Source organism: Monodelphis domestica, chromosome 3 (genome assembly GCF_027887165.1).
Source record: "Monodelphis domestica isolate mMonDom1 chromosome 3, mMonDom1.pri, whole genome shotgun sequence".
Classification (NCBI taxonomy): Eukaryota; Metazoa; Chordata; class Mammalia; order Didelphimorphia; family Didelphidae; genus Monodelphis; species Monodelphis domestica.
Genome location: NC_077229.1, coordinates 75528096 through 75545619, shown reverse-complemented (window position 1 = coordinate 75545619; position 17524 = coordinate 75528096). Strand labels below are relative to the sequence as shown.

The following is a 17524-nucleotide window of genomic DNA, read 5'->3' as shown; positions in this document are numbered from 1 at the left end:
GTCCTGGCCCAGTGAGCAGAGGGAGCATCAGGACTATTTGAGAATAGGAAGTAGGTTGGCATCCAAACAAGCAGAAATTTGGCATCCAGGAGGATGTGTCCTGATGGGTGGGCAGAGCTTGGCACTGGGGCAGTCAGGTGATAGGCATGTGGGAGGGCGGCTAAGAAGGTAAGCAAAATTTGATCTTACAGCCTGGGGATAGAGATCACGGAAATGCTGTATGTGCAGTTTAGCAAAACACTGGCAAAATTACTGGTGCTGCTTTGTGGGCGAGAGCTGATCTAGTGTACCAATTCTCTTAGGGCAAGGGCTGTCTCCTTTTTGTCCCCTAGGGACACGCACGGTGCTCTGTAGATAGTAGATGCTTACAAATATTTGCTGAAATGAAGATGAAGTAATGTAGTCTAGATAATAATAGAGGTAACTGAATTTGGAGCTGTTCAAATGACAAGGCACACAGACTAGTCAATAATGTCAACTTGGGAGGAAGTGTCTTTCCGGGAGTGCCCCAGAGATCTGCCCTTGGCCTTGTGCCGTTCAACATCTGATGACCTGGAGAAAGGCACTGAAGGCATACTTCTCACATTTGTAGCTGATGGGAAAGGAGGAAAGGCCAGCTGGCAAAATGAGTCAATCCCGTGTTTCCCCAAAGTCTAGAACAAAGGGCTAGATCTGATCAAATAAACTTTAATAAAGCTGAAGGCGGAATTCCTGCATCTGGGTTCAGAAAAATAGACCTCACCAGGGCTGCTAGGTAGCAAGCACAGTGGAGAGAGAGCTAGGGAGGTCCTGGGTTCAAATGTGACCTCAGACACTTCCCAGCTGTGTGACCCTGGGCAAATTACTTAACCCCAATTGAATGGCCCTTACTGCTTTTCTGTCTTAGAATTGGTACTAAGACAGAAGGTAAGGGTCTAAATTTAAAAAGAAAAGGAAAAATTGACTTCACAAGCACGCAGTATAATTAGACAAGTTTTCTATGAAAAAGATATGGGGGTTTCAGTGGTCTCTGAGCTTGCTCTGAGTCTGTAGACCTGGCTACTAAGAAGCTAATTAAAGGGAAGCTAGGTAGCATGGTGGCCTCAGGAGAACCTGGGTTCAAATCTGGCCTCAGACCCTTCCTGGGCAAGTACTTAACCCCAGTTGCCTAACTCTTGCCCTTCTATCTTGGAGTTCTTACAGAAAGTAAGGGTTAAAAAATTAATTTAATCTTGGGCTGTATTAAGGGAAGTATCACGTCCAGATTGTCTTCTGCCTCCATCAGTATATTTGGGGGTGACACATTTTAGGAAGAACAGAAGAGCGCTTATCACGAGGGAGGGTTCTAGAGACCACGTCAAAGGAGGATCAGTTATAGAAGAGAAAATGTAGAGAAGGCATCATCACCAGTATTTGAGGGGCCATCCAGCAGAACAGTTTTGTTCTGCTTGACCTCAGGGGTGGAACCAGGAGCACTGAGGAGAAAGAGTAGGAAGGTGTGGAATTTTAGACTCAAGTAAGGAAGAACTTGAGAGGGAGCCTTGGGATCAGGAAGAGCCATGTCTGATCCAGCCTGGCTAGGAGACTCTGGACAAGTCATTCACCCTCTGAGTGTTTCCAAGGTTCACTAGATTTGGAAGAGCGAGTTTCTTCCCTGGGAATTCTTTGTATCAATGAACAGGTCTGGATGGAAGAAAGCTGTACATCATGGAATTAATGAGTGCCTCAAAAAGAAGTGGTTCTACCTCATTTGATAGTTCTCTAAGCAGAAGCTGGAGGGTCAGTGATCTAGAGCAGAAGAGAACTCAGGGATCCTCTAATCCAACTCCCTCCCTTTGCATTTTACAAATGGGGGATTTGAGGCTCAGAGAGGTAGAAATGTTAACCAGGAAATGTGGCAGGGTGTTGTAGAGGGAATTCCAATTCAGGACAAGGGCAAGAATTCTGTTTCTGGGATCAGAAGATGTGGGTTCAAATCCCTTTTCACCTAAAGCCACTTCTTCATCAACCTGAGGCTCAGGTTCCTCCGCTATAAAATGATGAGATTAGGCTCCACAGCCATTGAGAACTCTTCCAGCTTGTTATATAGACTGTCAGGTGAACAGTGGATAGAGCATTAGGTTTGGAGTCAAGAACTTGTTGTTGAGTTGTTTCAATCACGCCTGACTCTTTGTGACCCCAATTGGAATTTTCTTGACGAAGATACTGGGTTGGTTTGCCATTTCATTCTCCAGTTCATTTTATAGATGAAGAAACTGAGAGGGTTAAGTGATTTCCCCAGGGAAACACAACTAGCAAGTTTCTGAGGCTGGATTTGAACTCGGGCACTTGAGTCTTTCTGACTCTAGGCCAGAACTCAAGACCTGAGCTCAAATTCAGCCTCATTCACTTGCTAGTTGTATGAAACTGAGCTACCTCAAGTTTCTCATTTGTAAAATAGGTATAATAATAGCACCTACTTCCAGGGTTTTTGTGAAGATTATATGAATTAACATATGTATAGTTAGGGCTTTGGAAACCTTAAAATACCCCACACATGCATTCTCCTCCTCCTCCTCCTCCTCCTCCTCTTCCTTCTCTTCCTTCCTTCCTTCCTTCCTTCCTTCCTTCCTTCCTTCCTTCCTTCCTTCCTTCCTTCCTTCCTTCCTTCCTTCCTTCCTTCCTTCCTTCCTTCCTTCCTTCCTTCCTTCCTCTCTCTCTTTCTCTCTTCCTCTCTTCCTCTCTTCCTCTCTTCCTCTCTCTCTCTCTCTCTCTCTCTCTCTCTCTCTCTCTCTCTCTCTCTGTCTCTCTGTCTCTCTGTCTCTCTTTCTCTCTTTCTCTCTTTCTCTCTTTCTCTCTTTCTCTCTTTCTCTCTTTCTCTCTTTCTCTCTTTCTCTCTTTCTTTCTTTCTTTCTTTCTTTCTTTCTTTCTTTCTTTCTTTCTTTCTTTCTTTCTTTCTTTCTTTCTTTCTTTCTTTCTTTCTTTCTTTCTTTCTTTCTTTCTTTCTTTCTTTCTTTCTTTCTTTCTTTCTTTCTTTCTTTCTTTCTTCCTTCCTTCCTTCCTTCTCCTGTTCTGATATTCTGGGAGCCTAAGGGTTAATGTTAGGAAGGTTTGACACCAGGAATCAAAATTTCAACCACACAGACTGTGTTAATCTGAGGCTTGAACAGGCAGGGAGAATCAGTTAACCAGGCCTGACAAGGAAGGAGAGGCTTATTCAAGGTGTACAAGGGACCTCAGTTACTTGAACTTGAGACCACTCTGAAAACTTTGAGACAGACTGATGAACTTTGCCCATCTCTTTCCCTAAAGCTACCTAGAACACCTCTAGAACACACATGACGTCTTTTTAGAACATCTTGTGGGTTCTTCCAGACTATCTAGAATGCCTGTGACTCCCCTTACAGGTCTTCCTTCTAGAACATTTTTGGGGTCCTCCAAGCTGTGTAGATAGAACATGTGTGGCTTCCAGTTTTTGCTAAACTGTGTCTCATCTCCTAGAATACCCATGGTACTCTCTTCTAGAATACCTTGGAGTCTTCTCTTGGAACACACATGCTTCTCCCTACCAACAAAACAAAATAAAACCAGTGACCCTCTTCTGAATCACGTATGGCTTTTCTTCTAGAACACATGTGGCTCCTCCCACTTCCTCTTTTACCTTCCCCTCCCCCACTTCCTTCTCTGGCCAACCTGACCCCCGTTGCCTCTTTCTGCAGATATTCCTGATGCTGGTGGTGATCTCTTTATGCCTGGCAGTGGCCTATAGCTTCCAGGTGGTGGATTTCCAGGCCAAACACAGCTACCTGAATGAATTCCATAGAAATTCATCTCCAGTCCAGGAGGCCTTCCTTGTCTTCTGGGGCTTCATGATCCTGCTCAGTGTCATTGTGCCAATGTCCCTCTACATCACGTAAGCCGATAGGAGAGGTTGGGGAGGGCTGGCATGGTGGGGATGGGGACAGGTAAGGAAATGGAGTCCCAAGGAAGGGAGGCAGCTACAGGACAAGAAGTATGAGATCATAGACTCCCAGCTTGGGAAGGGTCTACAGAAGTCAGCCTGACCTGTGTCAGAAAGGCTTCCAGCCTGGACTTAAAGATTTGAGGAGGATGTCAGAATAGGGAGAGACCTTAGAACAGAGAATGTCAGAGCTGGGAGGGAGCTGAGAACAGAGAATGTCAGAGCTGGGAGAGACCTTAGAACAGAGAATGTCAGAGCTGGGAGAGACCTTAGAACAGAGAATGTCAGAGCTGGGAGAGAGCTTAGAACAGAGAATGTCAGAGCTGGGAGAGACCTTAGAACACAGAATGTCAGAGCTGGGAGGGAGCTGAGAACAGAGAATGTCAGAGCTGGGAGAGACCTTAGAACAGAGAATGTCAGAGCTGGGAGGGAGCTTAGAACAGAGGATGTCAGAGCTGGGAGAGACCTTAGAACACAGAATGTCAGAGCTAGGAGGGAGCTGAGAACAGAGAATGTCAGAGCTGGGAGAGACCTTAGAACAGAGAATGTCAGAGCTGGGAGGGAGCTGAGAACAGAGAATGTCAGAGCTGGGAGAGACCTTAGAACAGAGAATGTCAGAGCTGGGAGGGAGCTTAGAACAGAGGATGTCAGAGCTGGGAGAGACCTTAGAACACAGAATGTCAGAGCTAGGAGGGAGCTTAGAACAGAGAATGTCAGAGCTGGGAGAGACCTTAGAACAGAGAATGTCAGAGCTGGGAGGGAGCTTAGAACAGAGGATGTCAGAGCTGGGAGAGACCTTAGAACACAGAATGTCAGAGCTGGGAGGGAGCTTAGAACAGAGGATGTCAGAGCTGGGAGGGAGCTTAGAACAGAGAATGTCACAGCCTGGAGAACTCTTAGAACAGAGAATATCAGAACTGAAAAGACCCAAAGTCACACAGCCAGTTAGTAAGTTAGAATAACATGTCACTTCTTTGCTTAAAAAACTTCTTATGCTTATTACTGCTAAAATAAAATGTAATCGGCTTACTCGCCCTTCTAAAGCCGTCTATCATTTGGATCCCACTCACTTTTCCAAATGTATCAGTATTCTTTATTTATTCAACATTCCAGCCAAATTGCCCTTGGCCCCAACATACCATTTCCCACCTCTGCACCTTTGTACAGGTTGTCTCCTATATCTGGCATACTCTCTCCTGCCATTGGCCTTTTGGTCAATAATGAAAGAATGTTTCTGGAATTGGTTTGAATTGAGTTGAGCAAGAATTAGTCTCCAGGTCTCCTGACTCTCAGGCTTGGGTTTTCCCTTCTATTGAGTAAAAGGATAATAACCCAGAATCTGGCATGAAGTAGATGCTGTAGAAATGCTTAAAAGAATGATGATAATTCTAAGAATTTCCTAGCAATACCCCTGGGAGGCATAACTTGTATTATTGCAAAATTCACACACATTTGTACAGACAGGAACACACGCCGTACAAGAATTCCTTACTCGTACCCTCTGCTAGGTCTGTTCACGGGAGACTTGTGGGCAGTGTCAGGGTGGACATTTCCCTTCTTCCCTGATGGGCTTGTCCTTTGCTGGGGTTGGGGGGGGCAAGGGAGATGTCCACCCATGCAAGCAGCCAGCAACGGGTTAATTTGCACCTCTGTTTCCTCTCTTCTTCATAAGGGAGGGCTGGAGAATTAGCCTTTACAAGGCTTCCATAAACCAGTCTATGTAGCCCAGCTCTGACCCAGGCACTGGGTCATTCAATCCTCACAGCCCTGAGAATAGGCATTATTATATCCCCCAGTTTTAGAGTTATGAGGAAACTGAGGTTGCGCAAGGTTAAGTGACTTGTCCAGGGTCACATACCTTATAAGTGCCTGAGACTAGATTTTTACTCCCCAACCCCAGACCCAGGGCCTTATTCATTTATAAGGATTTAAAACAACAGCAAACATTTATAAGGTGCCTACTGAATGCCAGGCAATGTGCCAAGTTCTTTACAATATTATCTCATTTGATCCTCACAATGACTTTAGGAGGTAGATGCTCTAATTATCCCCATTTTATAGTTGAGGAAACTGAGGCAAACAAATATGAAGTGATTTACCCAGGGCCTCACAGCTAGCAAGTCGTCTTAACTCCACACCCCAAATAATTTTGAAGAAGCCTGTCTAATGTTCTAATAATTTTTGGTAGGATATAATGGGTACTGTATTGCTTGCTTGCTCAAAATGGGGAGGAATAGAGGCTGGAAGGAGAGAAAGAATTTGGAACTCAAAATGAGAAAAAAATGAATGTTAATTAAATTTTTTAAAAATTGCCAATTACGGATAACAATGATTTTCCACATAAAATGAATGTTAATAATAAAAATTTTAAATTAGATTAAAAAATTAAAAATTAAAAAAAATTGAGGTGTGGAGGGTGATATGTACTCATGGTTTTGTCCATATAGGGAGCTTCTGTTATGGAAGCTCTCACCCCAGGGATAGTGATCTGCTGGGTGACATCATGTGGCTCTCTGGGCAGTTGCATCAGAGGGAGGCCCAGAACCCCATCCACTCTACCATTTGGCCTTGGCCATGCATATTGTGTGCATCCTCCCTTCTCCCACATTCGATGCCTCTAGGGTTCTGCCTTATCCCATTAGGGCTCAAGAGCAGAGTGTCGGAGGAGGTGAGAACCCCGAGCTTGGAATCAGAAAACTTGGGTTCAGTTTCTCCTATTGATATCTTTGTGAATAGCATGTGGATGTGGAATTACAGGTCCTGGGTCCAAGTTCTGACTCTGGTACTTTCTACCTGTGGGATATTGCTCTGTTTTCTCCCCTGTAAAATGGTGTCATTGACCTATAAAGTTACTTGTAGCTCTGAACCTCTAAAACTTCTGGACAACTCATTCGCTTTTCTAAAACCTCAATTTCTTCATCTGTGAAATGGATTGAATAATATCCGCAGTACCTTCCTCATAAAATTGTTGTGCAACTTTTATAAAATAATGTATTTGAAACATTTTTTGGTTATCATGGCTCATTATAGCGTCCCAAGTTTGTCATGAGAAAAATAAACCTGGAAAGATTATAGAAATGAAAAAGGTGAATTATTTATAATGATTGACCTTACTCCTCAAAGACTTGTCATTTATGGAAATGCTTCCAATTTTTCCTTCCCCAGGCTTGGCTCTGGGGATCCTGGGCTGGCCCATTGGACAGCTATCCATTTCCAGGACTTTCAGTAGCTGTCTCCTGTCTCATCCCCTTGCAGTTTTGAGTTTGTCTATCTGGTGAATAGCTGTTTCATCAATTGGGACCTGGAGATGTACTACTCGCCCCAGGACATTCCCGCCAACGCCCGGAATACCAGCCTCAATGACCAGCTGGGACAGATCGAGTACATCTTCTCTGACAAGACAGGAACCCTGACCCAGAACATCATGACCTTCAAGAAATGCTGTATTAACGGGCTGATTTACGGTGACTGGCAACCCCGGCCTCTCCCCCTCCCCAGTCTGAGCTAAACCTCCCTTCCATCCTAACCTCGCACCCCAGATTCTATTGCCCGTTCTAGACCCACCCCTGAACCTTAGATTCTATCCTGAGGAGTAGGCAGATGACCTAGGACTCTTACAGGACCAGAATTCAAGAAAATCTGTGTTCAAATCCTATCTCAGGCATTGGCTAATTGTGTGACCCTGGGCAAATCCCTTCCCTGCTACCTGCCTCAGTTTCCTCATTTGTAAAATGTGGGTAATAATAGCACCTGCCTTGCAGATTTGTTTTGAGGATGAAGAGGCTATATATATATGGGGCTCTGCAAACCTAGAAGCCCTCTATAAATGTTAGCTATCATCAGTATTAGAGAGGGGGCCTGGGGAAGTGGGAAAGGGAATGGACCTGTAATCGGGAGAGGCTTGGGATCAAATCTCACCTTGGCCCCTTGCTAGCTGTGTCATAACAGGCAAGTCACCCAACCTTTCTGAACCTCAATTTCCTTCTCTATAAAATGGGGGAAATAATGGCACCTACCTCTCAGGGTTGTGGCAAGTCTTCAGGGAGATCATACCTGCAAAGTGCTTTGCAAACCTTGAAGGGCTGGGTGAATGCCAGATTTCCTAGGTCTGTCTTACAGGGACAGTACCAATCCCTCTCTGATCTCTTACCTTAACCTCCAATGCCAGACCTCTCCACTCCCTGTCTGCCCTAGAGGGTCTGCTGCATCCCATGATTCCTCTGGTCTACTGTACTGGCCCATACCCCTTCTTCTGCTCCACTGACTTAGGAAATCAGAATCTTAAGATCCAGAAGTGGCATGCTGGGTCATCCAGGCCAGGGGCTCTTCCCCTGGGACCCACCGATCCCCAAAGGGTCTGTGGATAGATTTCCAAAGGTCTAGGAATTTAGGGAGGAAAATGACATCCTTATCTCAATAATAATTGGTTTTCTTGACAATCTGTGGCTTTTATATTATGCATTTAAAAATATAATCCTAAAAAAATAATTCTGAGAAGGGGTCCAAAGGCTCCAACAACCCTGCCCAAGGGGTCCAAGAAGGGAAGAAGCTTTTAGTAAGCACCTCCTTGCTCTGTGGTAGGTATTATGCTAAACACTTTACAAAGATCCCATTTGATCCTCCCAATAATCCGGAGAGGTGGGTGCCATTTTGGTCCTTGTTTTACAATTGAGGAAGCTTGAGGTATCCAGAGGTTGTATGACTTATCCAAAGCCCCACAGCTATTATGTGTCAGAGGCTGAATTGAATCAGATCTTCCTGACTCCAGGCTCAGCTCTCCATCTCTGGGCCCTCTAGGACACAAAATAGGGGAAGAATTTGGAACTCAAAATTAGGGGAAAATGGCCTTCTATCTAGATCAAGCCCTCATTTCATGGTCAAGGAAATGGAGACCCAGCGAGATCTAGGGACTTGGCCAAGGTCACACATTGAGTCAGTGGCAGATCTTCTCAGCATCTAATACTGATCAATTTTGAGACAGACTCTTCCTTCATAAGGAACTTCAGAGCCTCTCCTATTTGCTGGCTAAGCTTTCCATTTTCCTTCATCACCTGTTGAGCTCCTTTAAGAAAGGGAGTGCGTATGTGTGTGGGCACAGATTCCCAATCACAGGGGTACTGGACCCATTTGTTTTTAATTAATTAATTAAATTAATTAATTTAGAATATTTTCCCCTTGGTTACAAGAATCATGTTCTTTCCCTCCCCTCTCCTCACCCCCTCCCATAGCCAACAAGCAATTCCACTGGGTTTTTCATGTGTCATTGATCAAGACCTATTTCCATTTTATTAATATTGGCACCAGGGTGATCTTTTAGAGTACTGGACCCATTCTTGAAAGTAAAGGACTAAGGGGCTCAGTAGATAAAGAGCCAGGCGTGGAGATGGAAAGTCTTGAGTTCAAATCTGGCATCAGACACTTCCTAACTGGGTGTCCCTAGGCAAGTCCCTTCACTCCCATTGCCTAGCCCTGACCATTCTTCTGCCTTGGAATCAATATCGAGTATTAATTCTAGGACAGAAGGGAAGGATTAAAAAAGAAAGAAAGCAAGAGACTGAAGCTGCATTTTTTTGTCTAGGTACGGATGGTGGAGAAGACCTGAAGGTGAGTTTGATCTTGGCCTGGATCTTGAGTAGGAGGTGGGATTCCCAAGGATGGAATTTTCGCCCACTCAGAGCATCCTGGATGGCAGGGTTGGGAGTGATCTTAGAACACACAATGGTAGAACTGGGGAAGGCCCTTGGAACAGGATTTTAGAGCTGGAAGGGTTTAGAAACAGGATGCCAGAGCTGGGAGGGCCCTCACGACACACAGTGTCAGACAGGGAAGGAATCTTGGACCAGATGAGTATCAGAATTGGGAGGAAGCTCAAAACGCTGAATGTCATGGTTGCAGGTGGCAGGTGCAGAATGCCAGATCTAGAAGGCTGAGCTAGAACATAATGTCATCTAAGAGGACCTTTAGAACATTAGATGTCAGGCTCATGAGTGATCTTAGAACATGTCATGTCAAAAGGACCCAGGAAAGACCTTAGAACTTAAAATATAGGATTCAGGGGCTTTTAGAACATAGAACACAAAATTTCAGAACTGAAAAAGGCCCCTTAAGAATCATAGGGGAGGGGGCAGCTGGGTGGCTCAGTGGATGGAGAGCCTGGCCTAGAAATGGGAGGTCCTGGGTTCAAATCTGGCCTCAGATACTTCCTAGCTGTATGACCCTGGGCAAGTCATTTAACCCTCATGGCCTAGCCCTTACCACTCTTCTACCTTGGAATCAATATACAGTATTGATTTTAAGGTGGAAGGTAAGGATTTGGAAAAAAAAATCATAGGGGAGGGTCCTGGAGACTAGAGGTCCTGGGACCAAATTTGACCTCAGATACTTCCTAGCCATGTGACCCTGGGCAAGTCACTTAACCCCAATTGCCCAGCCTTTAGTACTCTTCTGCCTTGGAACTAATACTTAGTATTTATTCTAAGACAGAAGGGAGGTTTAAAAACAACGACACGAATATAAAACAATGCTGCATTCCTTTACCCTTCCCAATCTTTGGTCAATAACATGCATATGGACTCTCCTCTCTTACTGGAGTGGAAAATAGTGGAGTTTTCTAGTTTTTTGTTTTTTGTTTTTCTTTGCATCTTCCCCCTTGTCTGGTTTATCAAACTCACCGTTGCCTATGAGCGTTATGGAGTAAAAGTAAATAAAAAAGAATGTAATGTGTTAGCAAAGAATCTGCTGACCCAGCTCATTCAATTCAGCTATTGGTCATTAGGCTTCTGGACAGTCTGTGACCAGAGAAGCATCCTGGGGATTCAGCAAGATGCAGAGGAAAGAGAGCTAGCTCTGGGTCTAGAGGACCTGGGTTCAAATCCCATCTTGGTCTCTTACTATATAGGTGACCTAGCTGGGCAATTCACTTGGCCTTTCTGGACCTCAGATTTGTCCTCTGTAAAATGAGGTCTTTAGACTAAAATGATTTCTGAGACTTCTCAAGCCTGGTTCAATGATCCTTAGATCCATCATTTTATAGATGGGTGAACTAATGTTCAACTTGTCTTGGTAACTCAGGAGCAGATCAGGGTCTAGAACCAAGGTAGAACCATGGTAGAGAAGGACCCTTTGAGTACAGAATGTCAAAACTAGAAAGGACCTGTGGACAGAAGCCATTAGAACTGGGAGGACCCTTAGAATCCAGGGTTCTTTCCACTTTACCCCAATGAATCTTGGGTCTCACAGAAGTCATAAGTCCACTGGTGCCTCTCTTCTTCCTCCTCTCCCTCCATCTCTCTCCTCTTCTCCCTTTCTCTGTCTCTGTCTGTCTCTCTGTCTCTGTCTCTTCCCTCTTTCTCTCTCTCCTTCCCTCTCTCCCTTTGTCCCCTATTCTTTCTCTTCCCTTCTCTCTGCTTCTCCTTCTCCCCCTCTCTCCTTTTCCCCCTCTCTCTGTCTCCCCCTCCCTCTCTCCCTCTCCCTCCTTTCTGTCCCTCTTCTTCCCTTCTTTCATTCTCCCTCTCCCTCCTTTCTCCTCTTTCCTCTTCTTCCTTTCTCTGTCCCTTTTTTCCTTCTGTTCTCAATCTCTTTCCCTCCCTCCTCTCCCCCTTTCCCTCTCTCCTCTATGTCTCCTCTTCTCTCTCTGTCTCTGTCTCTCTGTCTCTGTCTCTCTCTCTCTTTCTCTCTCTCTCTCTCTCTCTCTTTTCTCTGTCTCTTTCCCTCCTTCACCATCCCTGTTTCACCCACAGGCTATCTCTTGGAGATGGAACAAGTACGCAGATGAGAACCTGATATTCTATGACTCTCAGCTCCTAGAAGATGTCCTGAAAGATGAGGACGAAGTGGCCCGAGAGTTCTGGAGGCTGCTGGCCCTCTGCCATACTGTCATGGTGGACGAGAAGGATGGTGAGTGGCACCTAGTCCAGGGGCTGACCCTCCTAGGAGAAGGGCAGCTGTTATTAGCAGGGCCCTGAAAAGAAATTGTTTTGTTTCATTTATATTTTGTTTCATTGGGATGAAAAGAAGTTGGAAAGAATGATTTTCATCACTTTGCAAACTTTAGAATATCTTATTTGAAGTACTTGGAGTCAGGGAGACCTGGATTTGAATTCTTCTAAGATATTTGCTTGCATGATCCTAGGCAAGTCACTTTCCTCCTCTCTGCCTCTCTTTCTTCATCTGTGAAATTATGGATGAGCTGACTCATAGAGGCCTTCCTAGCTCTACATCTACGTTTCTTGGATCCAAATAAAGAAAGTACTTGCTTTTGCATCCCCAGTGATTTGTATACAGTAAGTGCCCAATTAATGATTTTATGCACTTATTTGTTCAAAATAGCCATGAATTAAATGATCCAACCAATAAGCTCATTATTCAGGGATGGACATGTGTTAGATATTCGTGGGCGAGCAGGAGGCCCTTCCTAGGTCCAGCTATAGTTGAGGCAGGTGTGATGAAAGGAGAAAGAAAGAAGCATTTACATGGTTTACCAATATGATCTCAGTTTGAAAAGGTAGTGAATTATCTAAACCTAGAGACTGGAAGTCCTAGCTGTGTGACCTTAGGCAAGTCACTTAGCATTGATTCTGAGACAGAAGATATGTTAAAAAGAAGAAGAATCTTGGGCTTTCTGATTCCAAATCCCCTGGGCTCTCTGGCTGGTTCACCGGGCTTTCTGAATGAGCTTGCTCTAATGATCTAGGCACTGGATACTATGGGTCTTGAGCCAGGAGCCAGATGGGTCCTGGGCCTGCCCAATGTCCCAGGCCAGAGCAGCTCTGCCCCATAGGCTCCCCCTCTCCCCCGTGGGGGGCTGTCACCTGAGCCCTTGAGATTGGCACACAGGGCCTCCTGGGACATGCCGTTCTTCCTTCTGAAGGGTTTCTCAGCCTCCCTGGGGGGCACATGCCAAAGGCTGAAGGGGCCTCTCTATGTTTCCCTGAGTCAACAGACCAGCCCTCTAGGGACTCCAGGCAGCCAAGATCCTTATCTTCTAAGGGCCCTGGGTCTGTAGGTCCACTGCCTTCACTTCACAGGTGGGATCAGGGACAGCTGGGCAGCCCAGTGGAGAGAGAGCCAGGACTGAAGTCTGGACAACCTGGCTTCAAATCTGGCCTCAGACACTTCCCAGCTGTGTGACCCTGGGCAAGTCACCTAACCCCCATTGCCTAGCCCTTACTGCTCTTCTGCCTTGGAACCAATACACAGTATTGACTCTAAAATGGTAGATAAGGGGGAGCGAGAGAGAAAGAGAGAAAGACAGACAGGCAGAGAGAGAGAAAGAGAGAGATGGGAGAGAGAAAAGACAGAGAGAAAGAGAAGGGAAAGACAGTCACAGACAGAGAGGAGGGAAAGACAGACAAGGAGAGAGAGAGAGACAGAGAGAGAGAGAAGGGAAAGACAGTCACAGACAGAGAGGAGGGAAAGACAGACAAGGAGAGAGAGAGACAGAGAGAGAGAGAGAAGGGAAAGACAGTCACAGACAGAGAGGAGGGAAAGACAGAGAGACAAGGAGAGAGAGAGAGAAAGAGGGAAAGGGAGAGGGAGAGAGAGGGAGGAGGGGGAGGGAGAGAGAAAGGAGGGGGAGGGAGAGAGATGAGAAAAAGAAAGGTACAGAGAAAGACACAGACAGAACAAATATAGGTAAAGTGCTTGTATATTGCCTGGTTCATAGTAGGCTCTTAAAAAGTATTTGTTTCTTCTTTCCTGCTCCACCCAGGCTGGTGGAATTCATCTTGCCCCCCATTTGGGGAATTCCTCCCATCCTCCCTTTTAAGCATCCTGTTATAAGACTAGGAGTTCCTTGAGGGCAGGGACTATCTTTTGTCTTTCTTGGTATTCCTAGTGTTTAACATGATGCCTTGGTGCATTTATTGTAGCATGGTTTGTGTCTGGCCCGTCCTGACTACAATTTGGGATTTTCTACGCAAAGATCCTGGAGTGGTTTACCATTTCTTTCTCCAGCTCATTTTACAGATGAGGAAACTGAGGCAAACAGGGTGAAGTGACTTGCCCAAGATCACGCAGCTAGGAAGTCATTTGGGGTTTTCTTGGTAAAGATCCTGGAGTGTTTTGCCATTTCCTTCTCCATCTCATTTGGCAGGTGAGGAAACTGAGGCAAACAGGGTTAAGTAATTTAGCTGGGGTCACACAGTTAGTAAGTATCTGGGGCTTGATCTGTGGCCAGATTTAAACAGGAAGACTCATCTTCCTGACTCCAGGTCCAGTGCTTTATCCACTGTGCCAGGTGCTTGATACATCTTTGTTGACTGTCTCTCTGACTCTCCTTCCTCCCTTCCATGTATCTTCTCTCTAGGCCAGCTGGTCTACCAGGCAGCTTCTCCGGACGAGGAAGCCCTGGTGACAGCCGCTCGGAACTTTGGCTATGTTTTTCTGTCTCGGACTCAGGATACCATCACCACCATTGAGCTTGGTGTAGAGAGGATCTATCAGGTGCTGGCCATGATGGACTTCAACAGTTCCCGAAAGAGGATGTCTGTACTCGGTAAGCATGGTGTTCCCACCCTCAACAGCCAAAAGAGGGTCCAGAGCGGGGATTTGGGGGTTTATCTCTATATCTTACCTTTAAGTATTTTCACATACAGGGAACAGTATTTCCCCTTAGTGATTTCTTCAGCATGGCTCTTTCTCCCACCCATGAAGACTGCCACCTCCTCTCTGCCCCAAATTATGGTCTTCATGAATGGCCAAGAAAAAATAATCATCTCCTGCTGATCAAGTCTCTGGGGGTGAGACTCCCTGTGTGTAGCTGGGAAGTATTCTTTGGATGTCCATTGATAGGGTCATCTAAGAAAGCAACGATTCCAACCCTCTCATTTTGCAGATGAAGAAACTGAGGCCTGGAGAGGTTAAGGGAACTTGCCCCAGGTCACATAAGATGTAAAGGTCAGCTGGGATTTGTGAGATTTGAACCAAATTCCTCTGACTCCAATTTCTAGACAGCCTTTTCTTTTAAAAATTTTGTTTTTGAAATTAATTAATTTAGAATAATTTCCATGGTTACATGATTCATGTTTTTCCCCCTCCCCATCTCCCCCCACCCCAGCCAATGCACAATTCCACTGGGTAGATGGCCTTTCTAACTTGGAACCCAGTAGAGTTTGTTTTGCTAACATTGCCTTCAGGAATTCAGAATCATGCTCATTCAATGAGGAGGCATCAGAGGGGCACTTCTGGGTAGGATCTGAGCAGGAATTGGACAGATGGGAGACCCTGAGCCCCAGAATTGGGGAAAAAACCTGCCCTAGGTCACATGGCAAGATGTTGGAGGTAGGGCGGGATATTGATACCCAGGTCTCCAGATTTGTTCTTTCATTTTTCCCCTGTCCTCAGGTCTGTGGGAAAAGATCTAAACTTGTTCTGCTTGACTCCAGTGGGGAGAATGAAGTGGAATGAGAGAGAGGAGAGGGGATGGTTGCAGACAGAGCTTCCATGTTAGGAAAAAAAATGTCCTTATGGTTAAAGCTTTTGTCATGTGAAATGATCTGCTTGGGAGGCAAATCCGCAAGTGTAGGTTAGTTGGAAATGTTGATGAGGATAAAAATTAGACTAGCTCTCCTATGAGTTCTCTTCCCAATCTGGGCTTCTCTGCTCAACAAATTCTTGGGCACTAGCTGGAGCTGCTGACCCGTGCCCCTTTCCATGCCCTGTGCCTCAGTTTCTTCCTCAAGGGCTTGAGAAGAATCATGGAAGAGATGGAGAAGGCAGAGAGAGAGGAGAGGTCTGTTCATCTGGCTGCAGCTTTGGGGCATGCCAACAGCCCTGGGCAGAAACAAAGGAACTCTCTTGAACCCCAAAGTTCTTAATGTTCCTTGCATTGTTGCCTGGGAACCCAATGAGGACAGGTGGGCTCTTTTCTCCTGCAGTGAGAGACCCTGAAGGCAAAATTCGACTGTATACCAAGGGGGCAGACACGGTGATCTTTGAGAGGTTACAGCCAGGATGTCCTAATGAGCTTGCTACTGAGAAGGCCCTGGATGTGAGTCCCTGGGGCCTGGGATGGGGAGGAGGAAGGAATTTCTTATACTGCTCTGTCCTTGGTCTTTCTTGGGTGGCTACTCCTTCACACAACCATGATATAAGGCAAAGAACCCTAGGCCGAGAGTCAGGAGGCCTGGGTTCTAGTCCTGGACTTTCCATTGACTTGATACATGACCTAAGAAAAGTCTCTTTTCTCTGTGACTCAGTTTCCTCACCTATAAAATAGGAGGTTGGACCAGATAATCTCTAAAGTTCATTTCAATTTTAATATTTTATATTATAAAAACTCTTTTAGAACATGTTTGTGTTCTAAATTCTAAGGACTCTCTCAGCTCCAATATTCTATGTTCTATGTTTCTTCTCAACTCTAAGCTCTGTGTCTCTTAGAGCTTTGATATTCTGTATTCTAAGTCTTTCCTTGCTCCTCCTACCTATCTGATGACCTGGTCACTCTTTCTAACTTTGGGTATCCTTCCAATGTTCTCTCCTGTGTCCTTTCCCCTTTGTATTAGGGGTTCTTAACCTTTTTATACCCTAGACACTTTTGAAACTCTGGGGAAGCCTAGGAACCCCTTCTCAAAATAATGCTTGTAAGTGCATCAAAATACATAGTATTACAGAAGAGATGGGAAATGGAAGAGCCAGTCATGCTGTCAGTAACCTGAGTCTAATGGACAACCAGAATGACCAGGTGTGAATAATGCAACATGTATGGTGTTGGTTTCTTGAGGAGGATGGTACTCTGGTGGTTCAGAGGCTGGGGAGCTTAGTTGTGGAATGGAGTGGTCAAGGAGAGTTTCCTAACTTGGTGGGGCTTGAACTTGCTTAATCAATCTGTCAGCCAGGCACTGTGCTAAACACGGGGGATACAAATAGACAAAAGTCCCTGCCCTTGAGGAGCTTATAATCTAAAGAGGGAGACAGCATGCAAAGAACAAGTTGTATACAGGCTAAGTAGGAAAAAATTAAGAGAAGGAAGGCTCTAGAATCATGAGATATTGGGAAAGGCTTACTTTTACATAGCATTGATTCATGTTTGTAGGACAACTTTTTTTTGGATCCAGACCTGCAATCTGGCATGGGGAAGTCCTAATGAGGAAATGTCTGTTATCAACACAGGTCAGCACCTGCTCTACAACTTAGAGTGGCATTCCTCTATACAGGTGCTTGTAAGCTCATAAGGAGGTGCCTGGCAAAAGAAAAACAAAGATGCTAAGGGTCATTCATGGTCTATTGAATTTCTGATTTAACTCTTAACTCTCTTGAGCCAATTTTCAGAGTCTAAGTAATGCTATTATAAGGGCAGCTAGGTGGCAGTGGATAGAGTGCCAGGTTTGGAGATGGGAGGACCTGGGTTCAGATATGTCTTCAGACACTTCCCAGCTGTGTGACCCTGTGTAAGTCATTTAACCCCCATTGCCTAGCCTTTATTGCTCTTCCTCCTTAGAACTAATTCTTAGTACCAATTCTAAGACAGAAGAGAAGAGTTTTTCAGAAAATGCTGTATAGGTAGAGGGGGAAAAAGGTTAGTAGTTACTTGGGACTTTTGTTTCTGCTATGTTGAAGAGTCTTTATGTCTTTAAAATGGGCCAGCAAGCAACTACCAGGGACTAG

The 17524-nt window shown here is 45.2% G+C and overlaps 1 protein-coding gene across 2 annotated transcripts in view; it reads left to right on the top strand.

Moving 5' to 3' along the window:
• The window catches only part of ATP8B3 (ATPase phospholipid transporting 8B3), a 94635-nt gene that overhangs the window by 41594 nt on the left and 35517 nt on the right, over positions 1-17524 (top strand). For both annotated transcript variants that reach the window (XM_056822189.1, XM_007489292.2), the window contains exons 12-17: positions 3678-3871; positions 7175-7383; positions 9498-9523; positions 11659-11815; positions 14226-14414; positions 15796-15908. In XM_056822189.1, the coding sequence (XP_056678167.1) occupies positions 3678-3871; positions 7175-7383; positions 9498-9523; positions 11659-11815; positions 14226-14414; positions 15796-15908 (888 nt within the window). The remainder of the gene's footprint in view (positions 1-3677; positions 3872-7174; positions 7384-9497; positions 9524-11658; positions 11816-14225; positions 14415-15795; positions 15909-17524) is intronic.